Source organism: Brassica napus, chromosome C2, assembly GCF_020379485.1.
Source record: "Brassica napus cultivar Da-Ae chromosome C2, Da-Ae, whole genome shotgun sequence".
NCBI lineage: Eukaryota > Viridiplantae > Streptophyta > Magnoliopsida > Brassicales > Brassicaceae > Brassica > Brassica napus.
The window spans coordinates 19,353,966-19,377,921 of NC_063445.1; the positions used below are offsets into that span (position 1 = coordinate 19,353,966).

Here is a 23,956-nt window from a genome sequence, read left to right on the forward strand (position 1 = left end):
CAGGGACACTGTGAGACAGATCAACCAAATCACATGCTCTCACAGCTTCTTGAACTTCTCTAATGGAGTTCCTATCCCCTCCATTAGTTGCGGCACTAGAGTGCTCCTCCATTGATACTGCAACGTTGAAATCTCCTTGAATTATCCAGGGGTTCATGCTGCTAGCAATGGAGTTTGAGAACATTTCCATTTCCTGCCAAAGAGCTCTTCTTTCTCTGGCACCATTAAACGCGTATACAAACGAGCTGAGGAAAGTATCACCAGAGATCTTAAACCGTACCCAACAAGTGATCATTTGGACACTAGAAAAGATAGGGACAACTTCCACTTCATCGGACCAGCAGACCCATATTCTTCCCCATCGATGGTGAGCGTAATTATTTATTTTTTTTTTTGTTAAAGGGTTTTCATTAATTTAAATAGAAGAAGCAAGCAACATAAAGAGTTGATTGTATTTTACAAACAGAATCAAGTAAAAGAGACCCGGTTAGCATCATGGAGGGTTCCAAATGCAGAGGAGGGGAGTTCCTAATGTTTGACCAAGAGCGACCATTGCCATGCACTTTTCTGAGACCATGCGATGGATGTTCCTACCCAAGACAGAGGATGGAATCGTTAAACCTGAATGGAATCTGAAGTTACGCTCTTGCCATAAGCTGTAAACAGTTGCTTGCCAAGCTTGTAGTAGAGCAGTTTTGATAGAACGATCTGAAGAAGCATTTGGTAACCACGTCATAGTCGCATTCCATGAGGTTGGAGGAGATGTAAAATTGAGACGAGCACAGATAGATGACCAAACTTCCACCGAATATTGACACTCAAAGAATAAATGATTCCTTGATTCATCAGCAGTACCGCATAGGAGGCATATAGTATCAACATCTAGACCCCAAGAAAGGAGACGGTCTAATGTAGGATTCGTATCAAGAATGAAGAGCCAAGTAGTTGTTGCATGGCGTGGGATGAGTCCTTTGTGCCAGAGGAGGGGAGCCCAAGCTTTTACAGGAAGGTGCGGCCGAATAGCCTCCCAAACCAAACGCGATATGAAAGATTTTTGAATATTCCCGTTGACGATCCATATAGGAACATCTTGTCCATTAGCTGGGGAAATTGTGGTAAGAAAAGACAATAAGTTAAGCTGACGATTAGACCTTGCTGCAGAGAAGGACCAAGAACTCCCATTCCAAACATCTGAGACCATCGCAAATAGTGGGATCCCCAATAGGGTTGGTCCATCTTGACCAAGATAGCTGTAAAGGGGGCCAAAGGGAGTCCATGGATCCCACCAGAAATAAGTGTCCTCTCCTCTGCCAATTGAAATTCTGATGAAGTGCAAGGCTTTTGGTCGTAGCTTGAGTAATCTCCTGAACATCCAGGAATAAGTATAATTTTTCTCATTGAGTGACCAAAAAGTGGCTCTGTTCAAGTATCTCTGTCTCATCCAAGCTACCCAGATAGATCCAGCTCTGAAGAAGAGCATCCAAATCAGCTTCAAAGCACATGTTTCACTCCATGTCTCTATATTTCGAATACCTAAGCCACCCTCTGTTTTCGGAGTGCAGAGAGCCTTCCAAGCAACCTTTGCACCTGTTGAAATCCCAATAGTCCCATGCCACAGGAATGAACTGCAAAGAGAGTTGATAGATTTCATTACCCGCTTTGGAAGGAGAAATGCGCTTGACCAATAGCCAATAATGCCCGAGATGACAGAGGTTAGCATGGTTAGCCTACCCGCCATTGAAAGGGATCGTGTAGTCCAGGAACTCAATTTCTTTTTGATCTGCAACAAGAGCGGATCACAGTCTGAGAAAGACAACTTCTTCGTACAGAGAGGAGTTCCAAGATAGCGAACTGGTAAGTTAGAACGAGCCAGCCCGAAATGACTAGCAATTCTCTGAATCTCAACTTCCGCAATCCCTGAAGAGAACATATTCGTTTTACTTACATTAACTGCAAGGCCAGACATCATCTCAAAATCTGATAAAACGTTAAAAACTCCTTCCAGCGACGATTCATTGCCCTCGACGAATATGAGTAAATCGTCAGCAAAGCACAAGTGAGTGAGTTGTTGATCAGCACAGTCCTGATGGTATCCAAAAGAGCCTGACAATGCAGCTCTGTTCAACATTAGCGAAAGAATATTCATCATCATGACAAAGAGGATTGGAGACAACGGATCGCCTTGCCGAAGACCTGTCTTCCCCTTAAAATATCCCGAGGTGACTCCGTTAATACTAAGGGAGAAGGACGGAGAGCAGATGCAGGCTTTAACCCATCCGATGAAGATTGGAGGTAAGTCATAGGCTTGAAGAGTACTTAGCACAAAATCCCATCGAACCGAATCGAAAGCTTTCGCTATATCGACCTTCAATGTTATTTTTGGGACCTCTGAGTGTTTATGGTAGCCATTTAGAACCTCCGAGGCCAACAAAATGTTCTCAAGAATCAACCTATCCTTGACAAAGGCCGTTTGGTTAGGGAGGATGATTGACGGGAGGATAGACTTTAGCCTGTTGGAAATGAGCTTCGAGATCAACTTGTACTGTGTGTTAAGACACGCTATGGGTCGAAACTCTCGGATAGTGTTGGCCCCAGGCCGCTTGGGAAGAAGAACCAGGGACGTGGAATTTAAAGACGTGGGCATGAAGCTAGTCCTGAAAAATCAAGCGTTGATGAAATAAATTCCTCACCTAGCACACTCCAAGCAGCTCTAAAGAATTCCACCGGAAAGCCGTCAGGTCCCGGAGTCTTATTACTTTTTATTTTCCGAAGACATGACAAGATCATATCGGGGACAAACAGAAGAAGGCACGCATCCTTGTCCTGGAGTGAGCATTTACGCTGGATGATAGCCTCAAGAAAGTCTGGAAGACCACGCCAGAACATACCGCGAATTGTACACAAAATACCTTCAAAGTACTCCATAGCAAGAGCGTGGACCTCCTGAAGCGAGTTTGTAGCAGTCCCATCATCGCGGTAAAGTTGTTTAACCGCATTCATAGTATTTCGCATCGTCATCATACTATGATAGAAAGGCGTATTGAGATCACCTTCGCCTAGCCACTTAACTCGAGAGCGTTGCCTGAAAAAACTTTCCTCAGCAAGACGCAGAGAAATCCAACGGTCCTTAGCTAGTACTTCCATCTGCACGTTGATCGGCGTAGGATCATCAAGGGCTATGAGCTGAGCAGAAGTAAGATTAGCCTCTGCTAGGTGCACTCGCTTCTCAATATCACTATAATTATCTCGGTGCAGAGACTTCATAGGCGTCTTCATGCTTTTCAGTTTAAAACAGAAATCACTCAGTTTGAAAACCCGGGTCCCCGCCAAATCCCAAGCGCCCTTAACAACCTCTAAGAAATGCAGGTTCTTTGTTAATAAATTGTAGAACTTGAATGGCCGCGAGCCGAAAGACGGAGGCGGAGAGACCAGTTGAATATGACAAGGACAATGATCTGAAAATTCTGGAGCAGAAAACTCGCAATAGCTGGAAGGGAACCGAAGAATCCATGCCCCATTGACCAAACATCTGTCAAGTTTTTTACCTATGGGGTCTGAGGGACACTTATTAGTCCAAGTGAATTTAGGGCCTGTAAAAGGAAGGTCAAAAAGACCTAGATCACCCAGACACTCTCCAAACAGCCGCATTGCTCGGTTTGTCGTGTTAATACCCTGGTTAGAAGTTTCGTCAGGATGAAGAATTTCATTAAAATCTCCTCCCACAATCCAAGGCTTGTTAGAGAGATCAAAAGCTGCACTTGTGTCCCTTAGAGAAATCCAGAGATCTTTTCGAAGCTCGACCTCATTAGAAGCATAAATAGTCGTGTAGACAATAGAATTCCCATCCTCCAAATTAACCTCACAAGTGATAGATTGGAGGTCTGCAAAAAGAAACCTTACTGTAACCGGGTTTCTGAAGATAAACCAGATCTTCCCTAACGGAGACTGGTGGTAGTTGTCCAAAAGTGACCACCCAGGGCCCAAAGAAGATAAAATAAGTTGCTTGCTAGATTCACTAACGTGCGTTTCAAGAAGCGCCCCAAAAGGAATTGACCGTCTATTGAGCCAAGAAAAAAGCGGGCTATGCTTAGTATTATCCGTAATTCCGCGCACATTCCAAAAAAATGTACTCGACATTGGATTAATTAGATGAGGTGTTATCCTTCTTCCATTCAATTGGAAGAAATCCACTGGTTCCTTGACGAACCGGAGATGAATATTTACGCTTCTTAAGTCGCTTCAAACACCTTCCGAAAATTTCCTTCTTGAACTCTGGTTTCAACCAAACAACCTATATTTAACTTTTTTTATTAGTCACTAACTTGCTCATCCGTCCATACTACTACTAAGATCTTTATAATTATGCACTAGACGCAGGGATACATAATAAAAACACACACATGAGACGAAGGAGAGTTCAAGTTAAATCAAATGGAAATAAACAAATCGAATTCATTACAAGATTCTCATATCTAATATAAGATTACACCATAGATACATTATTCTTATTTTAATTAAAATAAAATGCTTAGCAAGATGAGTATGTGTTTTTTCACAAAATAATAAAACCCAAATAATGGATGATAATAGTCAACATAATTTAATATCACAAAACATGTTCCGTAACAAACAAAAACCAAAAACATATGAAAAACATAAAAAACTTAAGATTTTAAACACAAGAATATAATATCTTCGCGCGGAGACCCCTAGTATAAAATATACTTTCCCTCACTTAGTATACTAAGAGATTTCCACGTGTATAAATGAAAACTGATTACGAACTTTATCTTTTTTGGATCTCTTACTGGGCTCTGTATTTTGTTTTTGGTTTACATTTGTGAAAATTATAATTGGGCCCTCTTGGAGAAACAGCCGCCTCCATTAACACTATTCACCCGCGCAATTCTGCTTTTGTTCTTCACACGACCGTCAAAAAAAACTGGAGCCCTTACGAACTCAGGCTGAATCGAAGCTTCCTCTTTAACACCATCATTAACAAAAGCTCTTCACTACTCTCACGATCTATCACTGAATGCAATCCCATGCATTACTTCTTTTCTGTGAAACTTCAACTATAAAAAGGTATGTTTAGTCATGTGAAAATCACCAGTTCACAAAGCTGACTTCCTCCTGATTTGTTCTCCGGTTCTGTCAGTAGGGATTTGGCTACTTGGACATTGCATTAATATGTCAACTTCTGATAAGTTTCATGGGCTTCTAATTTATAATCAGTCGACAATTAGTGGAGTGGTCCAAATCTTTTATATATTACATAAATCTCTGTCATATTTCATCTTTATCCCAACAACCTCTCGAGAGATAATGGTGCTTATAACCATTAATCTCACAGAATTCATCATATTCCCTCCGAGACCATGCTTTATTTTCTAGCGATCTCGGTGGAACTGGTCCTTCTATGGACCATCAGCTAATGGGATAATCGAGTCATTGTCCGGACCGGATTAATGGGTCAGGGTATTGGGCCCGCGCTGATACCATAATATAAGTTTCCTGGTTTCCAACTTAAAACAAATTGGCAATTAGTGAAGTGGTCTAAATCCCTTATATATTACTTAAATTTGCGATGTGATCTTTATCCCAACAACTTCACCGGTCCCCAAGATGGTTAGAGTTGTATTATATTGATTGTGGTTTCTGATTTGATTAATTAATATAAATTCTTTGCAAACATGAAGTTAGATTTTTCCGCCAGTTCGAACGGTATTAGAGAGATAGTGGATCGAAAAGAAATCAAAGAATAAAAGGTTTTATTTTTTTTTTCCTTCAGAAATTTCCTAATTAGGCCAAGCTTAGACGCAGTTGAAAGAATGTGAGGATAAAGAGATGTAGATGAACAACATTGAAGAACATAGAAAGAGAGAGAAAGTAGATCTGAGAGAAACTTTATTTCCTTAAAATTCAAATTGTGGATCTGGATACAAGTCTTTTAAAGGCAAGTTGTCTCAGTACACAATACAATAAAATATTTATTGTTTAAAATATTCAACGGTCTCATTCTCTCTTCTTCTTCTTCTTCTTCTTTGCTTCTCAAGTCTAGTCTTCTGCTTCTAAACTCAAGTCTGGTACTTCTTATAAAGCCTTATAAAACCTTTATAAAACCTTATAAAACCTTATAAGTATTTTCAAGTCTGGCAGCTTAATTCTCAAGTCTACCTGCTTAATTCTGCTTCATGTCAACATTCCCCCTCAAGCTTGACCATGTGGAACAAGTCAAACTTGGAAGCCATGAAGTATTCCCTCATTAAAACCTCAACTAGGTAAAACCCTTTGGGAGAAAATCCAAGTCAAGAAAAAAGAGTAGAACACTTCATGAACGAGAGATCATTGACATGATAGGTCTATGAGTCCCAATTTTGGATGAATGAACTCACTTAGTGCTTGCTGCCTTGGTGAAGATATCAGCTAGCTGATCTTCACTCCTTGTGTAGCACGGCAATATGATCTTCTGCTCCACGGCTTGTCTCACTTTGTGACAATCTACCTCTATATGTTTGGTCCTTTCATGGAAGACTGAGTTGCTAGCAATGTGTATAGCAGCCTGGTTATCACAATGCATCGTGATTGGCGTTGTAACTTCAATTCCCAAGTCCTTAAGAAGTCCCTTGATCCAAATCAACTCGCTTGTGAGCTTCCTCATAGCTCTATATTATGCCTCAGCACTTGAACAAGACACCACCTTCTGCTTCTTGCTCTTCCATGTTACCAAATTGCCTCCAATGAAGGTACAATATCCAGTAGTTGATCTCCTATCAACTTGATCTCCTGCCCAATCCCCATCACAGTACCCAACAATCTCAGTGCTTCTATTGCATCCCATCCATACTCCTTGGCCTGGTGCCTCTCTTAGGTACCTGAGAATCCTCTCAACCATGTTCCAGTGGTGTACCTTGGGAGCTTGCATGTGTTGGCTTACTGCAAAGCATACATCTGGTCGGGTAATGGTAAGATAAATGAGTTTTCCCACCATTCTCCTATAGTGCTTTACATCTTCATATGACTTGTCTTCAATCTCCCCCTCACGCATCACTTTGTATCCTTCTTCTAGAGGTGTTTTGGCAGCTCTTTCACCAAGATCTCCAGCCTCATTTAGTAAGTCAAGGGTGTATTTCCTTTGAGATAGAAACAACTCTTCCTTAGACCTACACATCTCGATCCCTAGGAAGTATTTGAGCTCTCCCAAGTCCTTGATATCAAATGAAGCATTAAGGAACGCTTTGGTCGAGATGATCCCTTCTTTGTCACTGCCTGTGATGATAATGTCATCAACATAGATGAGAATGACAATGATTCCTTGATGGCTAGTGAGGGTGAATAGGGTATGATCAGCTTCAGACTTGACAAAACCTCTTCCATTGAGTGTAGTGCTTAGTTTGTGGTACCACGCTCTTGGTGATTGTTTCAAACCATAGATGGCTTTCTTCAGCCTCAATACATTTCCTGGTTTGGTAAGGTTTTCCATACCAGGTGGTGGTCTCATGTAGACCTCATCTTCTAACTCTCCTTGTAGAAAAGCATTCTTGACATCCATTTGCCACAGATCCCATTCTAAGTTCACAGCCAATGAGAGTACAATCCGTATCGTGTGAAGCTTAGCTACTGGTGCAAAGGTGTCAAGGTAATCTTCACCATAGACTTGAGTGTAGCCTCTTGCAACAAGTCTGGTTTTTTTCTTTCTGGTTGCCCATTAGCCAAGTACTTGATAGTGAATAGTAACATGCTTGTGACAGCCTTCTTGCCTTTGGGGAGCTCACTCTAAAACCAAGTTCCATTTCGGATCATGGCACTGACCTTATCATCTACTGAGTCTCTCCATTCCTTTATATCCATTGCCTCCTCATAGGTCCTCGGAATATACTCTTGATCTATATTGGTGATGAAGGCTTGATGATCTCTTGGATAGTAAGCAAGGGAGCAAGTTGCTTGAGTGGGATGGGCTACTGCTTGACTGTTGAAATACTTCCAATTTGATGGACGCTTTCTCACCCTTGTGCTTCTCCTAAGCGGCTGGACCTCTCCAACAATCTCAGTTTCAACTTCATTTTGTTGATCTGATTCCTCTTGTTGTTGGCTTTCATCCTGATCATGAACCTCTTGCTCTTGATCAGTAGTCTGCGGATCCTCTTGACCCATGTGTGGTTCCTCTTGACCAGTAGACGAATCCTCTTGATTGCCCCCTTTAGGATTAGGATGAGAAGCCTCTTCAGCCGCATCCATACCATTGGCTTGATCTAAACTATTTGCTGAACCAGTAGTTCTTTCATTTGGTGTCATGATGATACCTAGGCTCTCCATGATAATCCGTAGGTTGTTTGCCCTATATGAGGCCCCTTGAGATAGATCCTTGAGATTGTCCCAACTCTTCTCCTCATAATATCCTCTAGATTCCACAAACTTGACCTCTCTGGATACTAAGACTCTTCTTGTCTCTGGAGAGTAGCATTTGTAACCTTTTTGAGTGGTAGAATACCCAATGAACACTGCCTTTGTGCTTCTGGCCTCAAGTTTGTTCCTATGATCACTTGTTTGCAATACATAGCACAAGCACCCAAATACCCGTAAATGGTCAATAGATGGTTTTCTTTTGTTCAATACCTCATAAGGTGTGGCATCATCAAGGACTCTTGTTGGAGTTCAGTTGATGAGATAGCATGCTGTCATGATTGCATCACTCCAGAACCTCTTAGGCATGTTGGTGTAGAACATCATGGACCTGGCCACTTCCATCAGATGTCGGTTTTTCCTCTCAGCTACACCATTTTGTTGTGGAGTGTAAGGGCAACTGGTTTGATGGCTTATTCCATGCTTAGCCAAGTGGGATTTGAAAGTTGTGCTTGTATATTCCCCTCCATTATCTGACCTGAATACTTTGATCTTAACATTGAAATGATTAGTTATGTAGCTCTGGAAGTTTATAAATGCATCTAGTACTCTATTTTTAGATGGTATCATAGTCAGCCATGTATATTTAGATTTCTGGTCTATGAAGGTGACAAAATATCTATGATTTTCCCTAGAAGTGCATGGTGCAGTCCAGACATCAGAGTGTATAAGATCAAAGCATTTCTCATAGATAGTAGATGACTTGGGAAACACAGTCTTGCAATGTTTGCCAAGAATACATGCTTCACATCCATCATTTTTGAAATAAACATTAGGCAATAACAGGTTCAGTGCTCTAGAATGGGGATGGCCTAACCTAGCATGCCACAATACATCATTTTCTTTCTTTTTTTGATAAAAAAGGTGTTTTCACCTTTTTGCCGGGAACCCAAGCAATGTAAATAGTCCCTCCCAGCGCGAATCGAACCCGGGAGGCGGAAGTCACAGCCGCAACCCCTTTACCACCAGAGCTGACTCGTTCTGGTAATATACATCATTTTCTAAGACAGGGATTGAACTAAAAGCATAAGGTAAACATGATCTAGTCGTGGTGTCTTCAAGCAGGTACAAGTCCCCTTTAGTAACACCATTTCCGATCATCTTAAGAGTCTCAATATCCTGAAATACGACATCATTAGGACTAAAAATAACCTTGCAGTTAAGATCAGTGGCAACCTTCTTGACAGATAATAGATTAGATGCAAAAGATGGCATATAAAATGCTTTAGTATCTTTTCAAATAGTTTCAAGTTTCCTACACCTTTTATTGGTATGCTGTCGCCATTTGCAATCATAACATTGCCTAAGGCATGCTTAACATTACTGATTAACCTAGCATCACTAATCATGTGGTGAGAAGCTCCAGAATCTATAACTACTGGCTTAAAGCTATCAGATGCATTCGAGGTTGTAACAAGAGCATTGGACAGTTTATAAGAGGCATTCAAAGATAAACCAAGTGTGTTACCAGAGTTCTCCTTGAGGGCTTTGATGAGAGCATCAAGGTCAGAACTCTTGATTGTCTCATCTTGGGTAGTCCTCATGATAGAACAGCCACTGAATCCCAAGGTCTTCCCTTCTCCAGCCGCAACCGAGTTCATGGGACGAGGAGTAGATGGCTCGCCCATTTCACCAGAGAAATTCCCCCTTGCATCAGAGTAAGGTGTCCTGAACTTCTGAGGCTTGAGGTATGGGTGAAGGATCCAGCATTTGTCTTTGTCGTGACCTTTTTCTTGCAATGGTCACACACCCACACTTTCTTGTGTTCTGGCTTGTAATACCCCTTGTTAGCTATGCCCTAATGTTTGTGCTCATTTCCTTCAGCCTTGTTAGCTATGATAAGGTCTCCTTTGCCACCAAAGAGTCCCACTGAGCCTTGCTCCTTTTGAATCTGAGCACAAAGCTCCTCAAGTGATGGAAGCTTCTCACTTCTTAGAATGTGTTTGATTAGATCACTATAACCCGGGTTGAGAGTGAACAACAAAGCAAAGACCTTGTCTTGCTCCTTTCTCTCATTAAGTACATCCGGATCAAGACTGGCCGGTCTTAGCATCTCTAACTCGGACCACAACGATCTGAACTTCCCAAAATGCTTGGAAAATTCAGTGTCCTCTTGACTGAGAGTGTTGATAGTCCTCTTGACTTCAAACACCCTACTGATGTTAGATATATTTCCATATACCTTCTGGAGAGTATCCCACAGCTCCTTGGATCCAAGATAGAGGTTTCAAGACTATTCTGAATGATGGAAAGGACCATGAGATCCTTCTGACTTCTCTTTCCACCTCCTTCAGCTGCAGCAACAACTTCTTTACCATCCTCTCCTAGGATGGTCTTCTTGGTGTCTTTGCCGTCAACAACATACTCCCAAAGACCTCTGCCTCCAAGAGCGGTTTTGACAAGTCTAGACCACAGTAAGTAGTTGGTTCCCTTGAGGGTAACCGGAATAGACACAGATTTAAAGACATCAGTGTATGAGTTTTCCTTTTTTTTTTTTTCTGGGAATGAAGAATAACTCAAGAACAGGATGAACTTTACCAAAAATAGAAAGAGAAAATCAGAGATTTTTGGAAGTAAAGAGAATAGAGTAGAGAAGAATGAATCTCAGGAGCTTACATGCTCTGATACCATGAAAGAATGTGAGGATAAAGAGATGTAGATGAAGAACATTGAAGAACAGAGAGAGAGAGAGAGAAAAAGTAGATCTGGGAGAAACTCTATTCCCTTAAAATTCAAATTGTGGATCTGGATACAAGTCTTTTAAATGCAAGTTGCCTCAGTACATAATACAATAAAATATTTATTATTTAAAATATTCAACGGTCTACTTCTCTCTTCTTCTTCTTCTTTGTTTCTCAAGTCTGGTCTTTTGCTTCTAAACTCAAGTCTGATACTTCTTATAAAGCCTTATAAAACCTTTATAAAACCTTATAAAACTTTATAAAAACTTATAAGTATTTTCAAGTCTGGCAGCTTAATTCTCAAGTCTAGCTACTTAATTATGCTTCATGTCAACAGCAGTGGCCGACAATGAGTTCACAACTCTGCCCCGACTAGAGAATGAAGAGAATGAAAATAGAGGCTTGAAAAATGCTTGCTTGATCTGTAGTTGTTTTCACGTTGTTTTGATTTTAATTCTTTTTTTAGAATGTTGGAAAAAGAAGCTTGACTATTTTTATAATATTTTTTTCTTAAAAACCTATAAGCTCTATGATGCATCACAATCAAACAAGATAACGTCATTGGGTGATTCATTATAAGAAGACATTGGCTTTAGCCAAAATTTTCAGGAGATTGCTAACAGTACATGGAGTACAAACTACGAACCGTCTAATTAGACATCAAGGAGAACAGGCAACATAATCTTCATCAAACAATTGGCTACCAAGCAAACGAACTATTGTATATGAAACTTTATGTCTTTTGCTACTAAATGAAGCTTCTCTGAAAAAATTGATTACCATACGACAAGATAACTCAGCCGTTAGTTAGGTAACACGGGAATTGCCATCACGGGAATTGCCATTCCGTAAGAATCTGGTGAAACAAAATGGGAAATAAATAAATGTCTATACCACCAATTTTTGGTCTAACAAAATATGTATATCTATATCTTTTATAAAAATTAAGTATCTCCAGATGACAGAGTTATATTAGAAGAAACTGCGACCTTATAAGCTCTGTAAGCCGCAAAGGAAGGTGGCGTCACATTGTCAGAAATGTTGGGTGAAGATCTTCATGCCACACTCACGAAGGCCCTTCTGAGTACTTCCTTTATTTGATGAGACTTAAAACCCAGAAGAAGCCGTTCCCATGTGTTTGTTGTTTGTTATTCTGCGGTTGGTAACTCAACTTAATTGCTTCTCATAATTGCCAACTTATTCACAAAGGTACTTTGAAATTCATCAGACCTTAGATCCATGCCTGATAGTACTAGCTGAACAAAATCTTTCTCAGTTGTAATCCTATAAGACGAACACGCTGATCGACTCCTAAGGTTGTTAACGGACACAAATTAAACAACAGCTTAAAACAAATCAAAAGCGAGAAAACGTTTTTAATGAGATTTTGGAAGTTTTTTTGTACACCAATTCTGTTTATATTCTTACTCAGATTTATTAATAAATGTATATCTTACAATACTAAAAGATCTTAATGCTCAAAGAAGAAGCATGTCACATTAGATTAAAAAATCCTCCAATCAGAGATCTTCAAATTGCCATGTCACATATGTTTTTTTCTGTCCTTTTTTTAACTCCTAATTTTATTGATATCAAATCAATGTAACATATTACATGAAACATAAATTACAACAAACATGTTGTTAAAACGAACATTTAACAGAGATAGCAGTAACACGATGCTTCCTAACGCATTCGTAAGATAGACTGATTCGCTAGTTTTCCTCCATTTCGTTCTTGGTCTTATAAGATCTTTCTTGTGGCTCTCAATTCTTGTGAGTAAACGTTTTTTTCTCTAAGAAGATCATTGGATGCGATCCATCTGTTACATCGCGATCCGTCCCAAACACTCCCGCTGCAAAAGATAACATGATTTGTTGAAACTGTCTAGGGCATTGAAATTCTTTTGCTTTGAAACCAATAAAATCCTATCTTCAAATTGTTTTGTTGTAGAAACATCTGCGTATTTCTCCTTATTGTCCCCAAGCCTTTCTTCTCTTTCACCGTACCAATCAAACTCACCGTGTTTTGAAAAAGTACAGATCGTGCAAACAAAAGAAATAGCATTTGACTTCTTGCAGTCTCGGACATGAACCCCCAATATAATTTAATAAGTACGTATAGTACCTTCGACCCCGTTTGTGGAAAGTGCATCAATCTCTTGATATCTCCTGGCCATGGCGGCTTTTGATGTTGATTTTGTGTGTGCTCAAATCGAGATCCTCGAGAGATTATACAAACTTGCAACATGTGCAAAGGAAGTCCATCGATACTGTAATTTCTGACCACAGATTCCAATATTGGAGAATAACACTCCACTTGGGAGAAAAGACGCACGCCCAACATTCCACGAATACCCATTGATCTTCTCGTCCAGTTTCTCAAGATTGTCTGGATGATGACTGATATAACCAACATCATACATGATATTTGCCAGTGAAGAAGCCAGGATGGCCGCAAATGGTGAGACAGCAACAAAATAAGCTTTGGTTTCTCCCAAATCGAGAAACTTGATGTCCAATTCAACATGAATTGGGTTGATTACTAACCTAATACAAACTATAAAGAGAATAAACAAGAAAATCCGACGGCCGAAGCCGCCGGACACGGAAATCTCGGTGAAGAAAAAAGTGTTTGACGGTGGTTTTGGGAATCGTCTAAAGAGTCGCTTAAGAGAGGTTTTTTATGTACTAAAAGGGCTTAATGATCTTCAAATTGCCATGTCACATATGTTTTTACTCTTTACAGAAAAAGCCGGGTTATTTGTATAGGCTTAAAACAATTCGAGATAGCCCGTTTCAAGCTCATCTAATCTCACCCTAATCTTCAACGCCATCGATGATCTTTCCGGCTCTTTCTCTTCGTCAGAATCGCTTCGCATCCCTGCCAATTGTCGTTACCATACGTCACTCTAAATCATTCAGTATGCTATTTATTCCTTTATTTATGGTTTCGTTTCTCCTCCATTTGTTTTTCCTCTTATATAAAATCTATCGCCATGAAATCCACAAGAAGATAAAAGCTATTGCCATAAAATCCACGAAAAGTCTCCCGTATCCAGGTATGGGCGTTTATACCTATGCTCTTTTTTTTTATCTGTAAGAGTTTTTTACTTATGTTAATAATATGCAACCTTTTGCTGTTTTGCATTTGCAAGGTGAGGATGATCTCAAGAAGTCTTTGATAGATGAGTTATCTTCCTTTTGAGAGACCACTCATTTTTCTATTCCAATATACTTTCACGGCCATCTTTTTTTTCTCTAATTTGTGATAACTACTGTGATTTTCTTTACCTAAAACTTTTCTTTTACAGCTGCAATTACATTTCATTATGGGGAAAATCGCATTAAAAACCCTCGAGATGGCAGCCACTAACACTTTAAACCCTGAGAGTATTTCATAAGAACTTTAAACCTTCAAAATGACTTTTTTATCAAAAGAAACCTCTAAACTGGCTTACTTGTACATCAAGTCAAAACGGTAATCGGTACTGATCAAAATCGATGACGTGTCAGTTTTTTCTTTTTATTTATTTTTGTTAAATTATTTTATTAGTAAAATAAATATAAAAATAAAAATACATATTAAAATTCATAAAAAAATGAAAACAAATCATAAAAATCACTAAAATTCACAAAAAAATATTCACAAAATTAAAATTATTTTATTAATAAAATAATATAAAAATACAGAAAATATAAAATTCAAAAAAAATTCAAAAAAAAAATCATAAAAAGTCAATAAAATTCACAAAAAATCAAAAAAATCACAAAAATTTTTGAAATTATTTTATTAATAAACTAAATATAAAAAAAATCATAAAATTTTAGAAAAATAAAAGATTCAAAACAAATATTTATATTATTTTATTAATAAAATAAGTATAAAATGCAGAAAATATAAAAAAATATAAAAAATCAAAACAAATCATAAAATTTCACAAAAATCAAGAATAAAATTATATATGGTTTTACAAAAGTGACTAAGGAATAGCGTGTTTGAGTGCTATAAACTGGCTACACTCAAGCCATCAGTAGTATACATTCTTTCTTTTAACAATCCTGAACTTTCCAAATCCAACCAACACACACACAGAACATAACAAATTAAAAAAAAATCCAAAATAGCAGTCAGTCTCTGGGTTTTGATTACTCTAAGTCAGATTAGAAAAAAATTATTATCTTCAAATGATTCTCGTGAATGATTTGTTTTGAATTTCGTAAAATTTTATGACTATTTTTTATATTTATTTTATTAATAAAATAATTTAAAATAATTTTTGTGATTTATTTTATTATTTTTTTTTGTGAATTTTATTGACTTCTTATGATTTGTTTTGAAATTTTTATGAATTTTATATTTTTTGTATTTTTATATTTATTTTATTAATAAAATAAATTTTTTTTTTTGGTGAATATTTTGTTTTTTCGAATTTTTAGTGATTTTATGATTTGATTTGAATTTTTTATAATTTTTTATTTTTATTTTTATTTTTATAATTATTTTACTAATAAAATAATTAAAAAAAAATAAAAAAAATTGACACGTCATCGATTTTGAACAGTGTTGATCACTATTTTGACTTGATGTACAAGTAAGCCATGTTGGAGGTTTCTTTTGATAAAAGTGTCATCTTGAAGGTTTAAAGTGGTTGTGAAATATTTTGAGGGTTTAAAGTGTAAGTGACTGCCACCTTAAAGATTTTTTATGTGATTTTCCCTTTCATTATGTGGTGGAAGCTTGTTCAAAGGTTTGGAAGTTCTTCACAAAAAGAGCCATGATTGTCGTATGATTCTTCTTCTGTACATAGATTTGCTCATGCTTCTTGATTTGATTTCAAAAGTGAAACGTCTCTCATGAATTCTTCTTTTTTAACTGTAGCTCATTGTATCGAGATTCACATGATCAAAAGTATGAAGAAGGGAAGAAATGATCTCTCATCTGGTGATAACTCAACTTATAGAAAGAGGCACTTTTGAAATGTTTTTCAGTTCAGTCTATGTGATAATTGTTAATTGCTTTACACTACCACTCCTAGGGTTAAGTTAGAACCGGCAAGTAAAGAAAAAGATGGTAAGCTTCATATCCAAAATCTTTTATGTTATATTGTTCTGTTGCAATATAATAAAATTAACAATAGTTCTTATTTCCACTAATAATTTTGTCTACTTTGAAAGGAATATGGTCACCTAATTTCAATATCTTGGAAAACATATTACAGGGACTCTAAGCTACAAAATATGTAGTGTTGCATTACGAGGCGTGCTATTCTGGACGAGTATTCTGAACTTGAGAAAACTCATTTAGACAAGTCCTGTTTTACTGATTCCAACACTGTATGATTCTAAGTTCTTGAACTAATATGTTTCCTTTGATTCAAAAAATATCGTAGCTAATACTCTAGAAAATATGCAGGAACAGTTACATTCAGATTTTGAGAGGCGCAAAAGAATACGCAGGAACAGAAACAATGAGATAACATCGGGTGGCAGAGGTGAGAAGCTGCAGAGAAAACAGAGGCCGAGAGTCACCATTGGGTGGCCAAGTTATCTTGAGAGGAAAAAGAAGAGAGGCTCAAGAGATACAAGTGAATGATCAACAAAATTTGGAGTAACACAAACGAATAGATACTGACTAGGGAGATTCTCTTGCATCTTCCAAGGAGAATGGTCTTAGTTTTGGTTTACTGATTTTACTCGCTTATAATCCTGAGTCGTAGAACTTGATGGTTCATGAAGAATATCTTCAAGAGAATCTTAGCGTTGGTGGTCATTATACTCTATAAGAACATGCATGTGAGAAACGAAGTGGTTCAAATCAAAACTAAAACTGAGGACTGAAAGAAAAGAGGGTGATGGAATTTAAGAGGAAAAAAAAGTAACGAGACACCTCAAATAGAACATTCGACGGATACTTTGGACGCAATAAACTGATGTGCAGTGAAAATTAAGTTGATTATCTATTTTTACTATAACTAAGGACATTTAGAATTTTTCAGGTGATCAAACTTCTCTCATTTCAACTATCTCAGTTGGTAGAAAATGATTTTAAATACAGCATATTCAAATTCAAATGATATCATAACTTTCATACTGGTGCGAATAAATAAAATGATTCCAACTAAGATTTTTCTATATTACTCACTTTATTAGTCATATAATCATGTTTTAAGAAATGTTTGGAAGTCATAAGGTAAAAAGTGTATAAAACAATATTTTCTATCTTGGAAATCAAAACTTAAAGACAAAAATCAATTATAAGCTAATAATTGTTGTATATAATAGCCTAAATTATCTAAGATTAAGAGTACAAATATTATAATTAAAGTTTAATTAACTTATATTCATCATTTTCATCATATATGATTCCAATAATAAAACTACAACAAATTATGAGTTTTGTTTTTACTTCTACTTGATTATATCAAACATAAAATTACAGCAAAATTTAATAGGGTAGTAAAGTTACAACCAATTGTGAGCTCTTACCATTCTAAATTTGTCTGACAAAAATACATTAACAAATTTAAATCTACCCATTATTTTTTGTAATTGGTACAATATTATATAACAGATATTTAAATATAAATAAACAAAATCTCAATTTAATTAAATTTTATTTGAAAACCCCGGGCAAATGAGTCATTAAATATAAGAAGAACTAAATTTTTTAAAATCTAAATACAACATACATATATTCACCAAACTTAAATAAAAGAACATACATATATTCAAATATATTTATTTTCTAACTTTTCCCTTTCTCAGAAACCGATGAAAGTTGACAGTTACATTGCATGCTTGCAATATCTAACGTTTCCTAATTCCAAATTGTCTTTTATAAGACCAACTCCAAAAGAAACTCTATAACTTCAAATATAGAGTTTTTTACCCTACAAAAAGGAATTTTAAAACTTCAAATTTAGAGTTTTAAAGAATGAAACTCAAAACTCTAAATTTGAAGTTTCATATTTTTATTTGCATTTTGGTCCTTATAATTAATTATACATCACATTTATGATTCTTATGTATTTTCTCATTTACCATTTTAATCCTTAAAACTTTTATATATCATAAATATTTCAAAATTATTTTTATAAATTAAACTTTTACCCATAAAATTAAACAAAATTTTTAAAATAAGATTTATAATATTTTAAAACTAGAATTAGACAACAAGAATATTACAAAAGAAACTTAATAAAAACAAATTTAAAAAGATACATGAAGACATAATTATCACGCAAATTTAAATATTATAACAACACTAGTAGTCTAAAAAATTTGCTCCGGAACCTTTAAAATATTGTCCAAACCAATTTTCTGTAACCGAAGATGAAGTATTATGGAAATAATTTTATGGATTAATTTGGTATTTTGTTTGTATTTCATATTTAATTATATTTATATTTATAATTTTATATTTTACCGTAAGATTTTATTAATTAATGTTACTGTAATATTTTTATATATGTGCTAGTTATTTATTAAAGTTTTATGAATTTATATTAATTATGACAAATATAAAGATCATAGTGTAAATTACAAATAATTTTAAAGTTAAATTTGAAGTTTTGTTTTTGGAAAAAAACACTTTGAAACTTCAAATATAAAGTTTTGGAAACTCTAAAATAGAGAGTGTTTTTGGAGATGCTCTAGATTGGAGAAGCATGAAATAGTTTAACACGTTGAATAACTTGAAAGTTCTTTAAACCAAAAGAAAAACTTGAAAGTTCTTTGCATGATGCTTTTTGTTTGCTTTTTTTTTTGGCAGAGATGTATGAGCCGAGCATTTAAAATTGAACAACAGAGCGATATGAAGTTTACAAATGGTTTGAAGATCAGGACTAGAACAAGATTAAAATATTGAAAACGTATTTGACAGCTTATGACCATGATTACTTTTATTGTCCAAAATGTACTTTTCTCCGTAATTGAAATTACTACTATATAGAAACATTATTTAAAAGGTGATAGAGATGACATGACAAAATTATGAACGAAGTTTTTATTTTTTTGAATGAATGTAAAATTTTATTCAATCAAAACCTTTATACATCAAGTGCATCATATTTTTGTATTAAGCTATCCATTTACTCTAAATTCTATGAAAACTCTTTTAAGAACTTGTCTCTCTGGTCCCAAACCATGTACTTAACCCCTCTTCGAGATACTTATGTCCCAGCTCCTTTACCATAAGCAACTTCAGGCGAATTGTTTTGTCCACAAACTTTGTTATAGTGCTCGCAGCTTGTGGTTGTTCTCCATGCCTACGAGCATTTCTTTCTCTCCACACTGCATGAACCATGGCCTGAAAAGTATATCGGAGAAGGAATTGCTTTGTAGGCGATAGACCTGTATTGGAAACCATCGCTACTATGTCATTCCATTCCGTAGTAAACCCTCCATGAAGAATACTTCCCTCCAGTGCCTTCTAAATCTGTTTTGAGAACCTGCAGCTAAAGAACAGATGGCTGCAGGTTTCGTTTGCTTCATTGCAGAGAACACACACCGGATTAACCAACCCATTCCACATCTGCATCCGATCACATGTTTGTAGCCTGTTACGCAGAGCAACCCAGACCAAAAAGGAGTATTTTGGTGTTGACTGCGAGAACCAGATGCCTCTGCTCCACTCGCATGATGAAGAAAAAGTCCGCAGCTGCAACCATGTTTTCTTTGAGGAGAACATGTTTGCATAAATTCCCTCCTTCTGTTTCCAAAGAGGAATGTCCTCATCTTGGCTAGGTTCAAGCCTCAGTGTTTCAATCTCATCCTCAATCTCATTAAGAATCCTCTCTCTATGCCTTCTTCTTCTATGATTTCCCAAAACATCAGCGACCACTGCATTTCCAGAGTTTCCCATTACAATGATGCCTCTCTCTCCCAACACATACTTTAGACGACCAAGTTTTGACCATGTGTCGTACCAAAATGAAGTGTCCTGCCCATTTTTGACTTCCCTTCGAAGAAATTGTTTCACAGTGTCCCTAAGCCTGAAAAGTTTCCTCCACACCCATGATCCCGAGCTGGTGTTTTCTTTTACTGACCAGAAGGATCCTTTCCAAATCAAATAGCATTTCACCCACTGGACCCAAAGCGAGTCTTTTGTTGAGTGAATCCTCCATATTAATTTAAGGTGTGGACTGTATTCACTTCCTTCAGCGGCCGAAGTCCTAAACTCTCCAGCTTACCTTTGCTTTACTAGTCTTCAGTTCAGGTCCCGACCACATAAAAGCTGAGCACAACCTTTCTATGTCCTTCAGACAGCTACTGGGTAGTCGAAATGCTTGCATCCAGAATTTTGTGAGACTTGTGATAACTGATTTGATTAGTTGCAAGCGATCAGCATGTGATAGAAATCTCCCCGTCCAAGATTTCATTCTTTTGCGGACTTTCTCGACCAAAGGCAAGTAATCTTGAACTGTCATGCGTTTTGTGAGCAAAGGGAATCCCATGTAGCGCACAGGTAATTTTCCTGAAGCAAAAGGGAAGCTACTGTGAATCTCCTCTTGATCAGATACCGTGGTTCCAGCAATATACAGAGTGGACTTTTCGAGACAAATCTTTAGACCCGAGATCGCAGCAAAATCATCAAACACCCTAAGAACACCTTCTAGATCGCTTTGTGCCATCAGTGAAGACCATAAGGTCGTCAGCAAAACACAAGTGTGTTAGAAGAATGTTCTGGCAGCGAGGGTGATATCGAAAGTGCTTCCTTTCTGCAGCTTTGTCTAGCATGCGAGATAAGACATTGATGCAGATAACAAAGAGGTAGGGGGATAAGGCGCACCCCTGACGCAAGCCCCTCTTGCTTTGGAAAAAACCTGCGAGCTCCCCGTTGACTTGCACTGAGAAAGATGCAGTACAGACACACAACTTGATCCAATGGATAAACTCCTCCGGGATGTTCAGAGCTCTCAATGTGTCCAGGAGAAACTTCCAGTTAACAGAATCGAAAGCTTTCACAATGTCGATCTTCATCGCACATCTTGGAGAGATATCATCTCGATGGTAGTCCTTGACAATCTCGGTTGCAAGCAGAAGATTCTCCACTAATAATCTGTCTTTTATGAAGGCTGGTTGATTTGGCGAGATGCACTGAGGGAGAGTGGCTTTGAGTCTGTTTGCAATGATCTTTGATATGATCTTGTACAATACATTGCAGCAGGAGATTGGTCTATAGTCCTTCATCTCGGTAGCAGAATCTTTTTTGGGTATAAGAGCCAGGATGGTAGAGTTCAGTCCCTTTGGTAAGAATCCTTTACTGAAGAAGGACTGAACCGCCACTGTGAAATCCTTTGCAATGACACTCCAAGAGGTCTTGAAGAATCCAGGAGTGAAACCGTCTGGCCCCGGGGATTTATTACTCGGCATATGGAACAGAACTTCTCGAATCTCCTCCTCTGTTACTGGCTTTGTTAGCATTGATCTTTCAGCTTCGCTGCATCTGAAAGGCAAAAACTCCTGAAACTCTGCAACTGTTGTGCTCTGAATGTCAGATGGCTCATAGGTGAGGAAATCTGTGAAAAATCTCTCCGCCTCATTTTTGATTTCCTCATGCGTCGTAACCACAGCTCCAGAAGGGAATTTTATTTCCCTAATGGCGTTTCTTACCTCCCTTACCTTTGCAGCACTGTGAAAAGCCTTATTGTTGTTGTCGCCAACTTTGAGCCAGTGGAGTTTCGACCGTTGTTATAGAAGTTTCTCTTCAATTGCTGAGATTCTCTGCCATCTCTCAGCTGCCACCAACTCTGCTCGTGTGGTGTCTTGGCTCGGGTCGTTAAGCACTTTCTCTTGTTTATCGCGAAGTTCCTGGTAAGCTTCTTTAACCTTCCTTGATAATTCACCCAACTTTGCTTTACTCAAGTGTCTAATCAAAGGCTTTAGAGCTTTGAGAGACTTTGAGAAGCGGTATAGCGCAGACGTTGAGACAAACAAAGGCTGTGTGTCTTTCCAGTAGTCTTTAACAACAGCAAGAAGCTCTGGCATTTCTGCGAGAGCATTAGTGAATTTGAAAGGCTTCTGTTTCCCTGTTGCCTCAGGTTTCAGATGGAATCGTCCCCTGAGATGATCAGAACAACCTCCTGCCTCAAAAACCCCATATGCTTGAGTGCGTTGATTTAACCAGGTTTCATTAACCAAAATTCGGTCCAGCTTCTTGCATATGATCCCTTCTTCGCGCTTGTTACACCACGTAAATTTTGGCCCCTGATACCCCATGTCAGTTAGACTGCAATATTGAATGACTTCTTCAAAATCCCTCATTCCAGGTGTAGATAGACCCGCAACTTGGTGATTCGAGTGTTCATCTTCTTCAAGTATATCGTTAAAATCCCCCATGATGATCCATTCCTTATTTCTGAACATAGGAGAGTTCTGATGAGCTTTAATGTCGTCCCATAGCTCCTTCCTCCTTTCAATTGTGTTTTCTGCATAGACAAAGGAACATAAGAACTCCTCTGTTTCCCCCTCCGCAAGAACAGAAACCGTTATCATCTGATCTGACTTAAAAACTGGTGTGACCCTCATCTGTGGACTCCAAAGAACCCAGATTCTTCCTTTCCGATTGAACTCATAGTTATTTACAAAAGACCAGCCCTTAAAAACTGATGAAACTATACGCTCCGACTTACTTTCCTTTACTCTAGTTTCCAGCAGCGCTCCAAACTGAAGCCCCTTATTCTATATCCAATTTTGGACGACCATATGTTTTGAGTATTTGTTGAACCCTCTCATATTCTAGAAGAATCCTGTCATTGAGATGTTTTACGCGACCTTTTTCCCAGGGTACCTGGGTTTTCCACTTCCTTGCCTGTGCTTCCAGGGAAGATCTTGTGATTCGTCTTTGACACCCTAGGGAGAGAAGGTCGAAGGATTCCCCCCCCCCCCCACAGATGCCCCAGAGTTCTCCGCAATCATTCCTTGTTTAACCTTATCTGCAAAACTGATCCTTTCTGCAGTTCTCGGCTCAGTATGCGCATCAGTTTTCTTCTTCATATCCTCTACTACCACCCTTCCATTACTATCTGTATCTTCAGTAGCTTTAGTGTTATCATCCTCCAGAACTTCAGTAGCATCCTCCAAAACTTCAGTAGCCTTAAAGACTTCAGTAACTTCATTAACTTCAGTAACCTCAACAGCTTCAGTAACCTCAGCAACTTCAGTAACATTAACATCAGTAGCTTCATTAACTTCAGTAATTTCAAAACCTGTAGAACCTTCAACGACTCCCTTGTCCATTCCTTCTTCCTGATCCCTTAAGTTGCCATTATCATCCACATCAACCAAAGCTGAGAATCGCGTTGCTATTTTCACCTGACCATACTCAAGAGATTTAGTCTTGGGGCTCTTGCTTGTTTTCCCAGGAGTAGCATTTAGCCAACCTTTTACTACTTCCCCTTCTTCTATTTCTTCTAACTCTTCACTCGTTTTTGTATTCTCAAGTATTTTTTTCTTTTTCTCTTCCTTCTCCTTTCTTTGAATTCAGTTCCTCTCTAGCCTTTCCTTCTTCATACCCTTCTTTTATTATCTCCGTGACAGATTTTGATGAACCACCCTTCTTATTCATCACACAAACCTTCTCCACATGGCCCCATTTACTACAAGTATGGCAGTGATCTGGTAACCAAGGCTAGATGAACTCCACAAGTGAAGAAACCCCATTCTTGGTGAAATTGATCTTCGTAGGCAGCTCCGTTGATAAATCTGCTTTGACAAAGATTTTTGCAAGCTTGAAATTCGAACATGATGCTGTTTCAGGATGAAGCTTTACCGGATGCCCCACTGCGCTTGTGATAAAACTCAATCCCTCCCATGAGTACATATTCATCGGAACGTTTTTTAAGTAGACCCATAGTGGAATCGATTGAA

General features: G+C 37.8%; 2 protein-coding genes across 2 annotated transcripts; both read right to left on the reverse strand.

Moving 5' to 3' along the window:
* Positions 1-493: 493 nt before the first annotated feature.
* LOC125582227 lies at positions 494-7,501 on the reverse strand. Its single transcript, XM_048748812.1, has 4 exons — positions 7,429-7,501; positions 7,023-7,269; positions 2,801-4,057; positions 494-2,654 (listed from the first exon to the last, which is right to left on the reverse strand). Exons 1-4 carry the CDS (start codon positions 7,499-7,501, stop codon positions 494-496), a joined length of 3,738 nt encoding a protein of 1,245 aa, XP_048604769.1.
* A 14,267-nt stretch (positions 7,502-21,768) lies between these two features.
* LOC125582228 lies at positions 21,769-23,682 on the reverse strand. Its single transcript, XM_048748813.1, has 3 exons — positions 23,664-23,682; positions 22,979-23,505; positions 21,769-22,768 (listed from the first exon to the last, which is right to left on the reverse strand). The coding sequence occupies exons 1-3, from the start codon at positions 23,680-23,682 to the stop codon at positions 21,779-21,781; spliced, it is 1,536 nt and encodes a 511-aa protein (XP_048604770.1). The 3' UTR covers positions 21,769-21,778.
* Between the last annotated feature and the right edge of the window lie 274 nt (positions 23,683-23,956).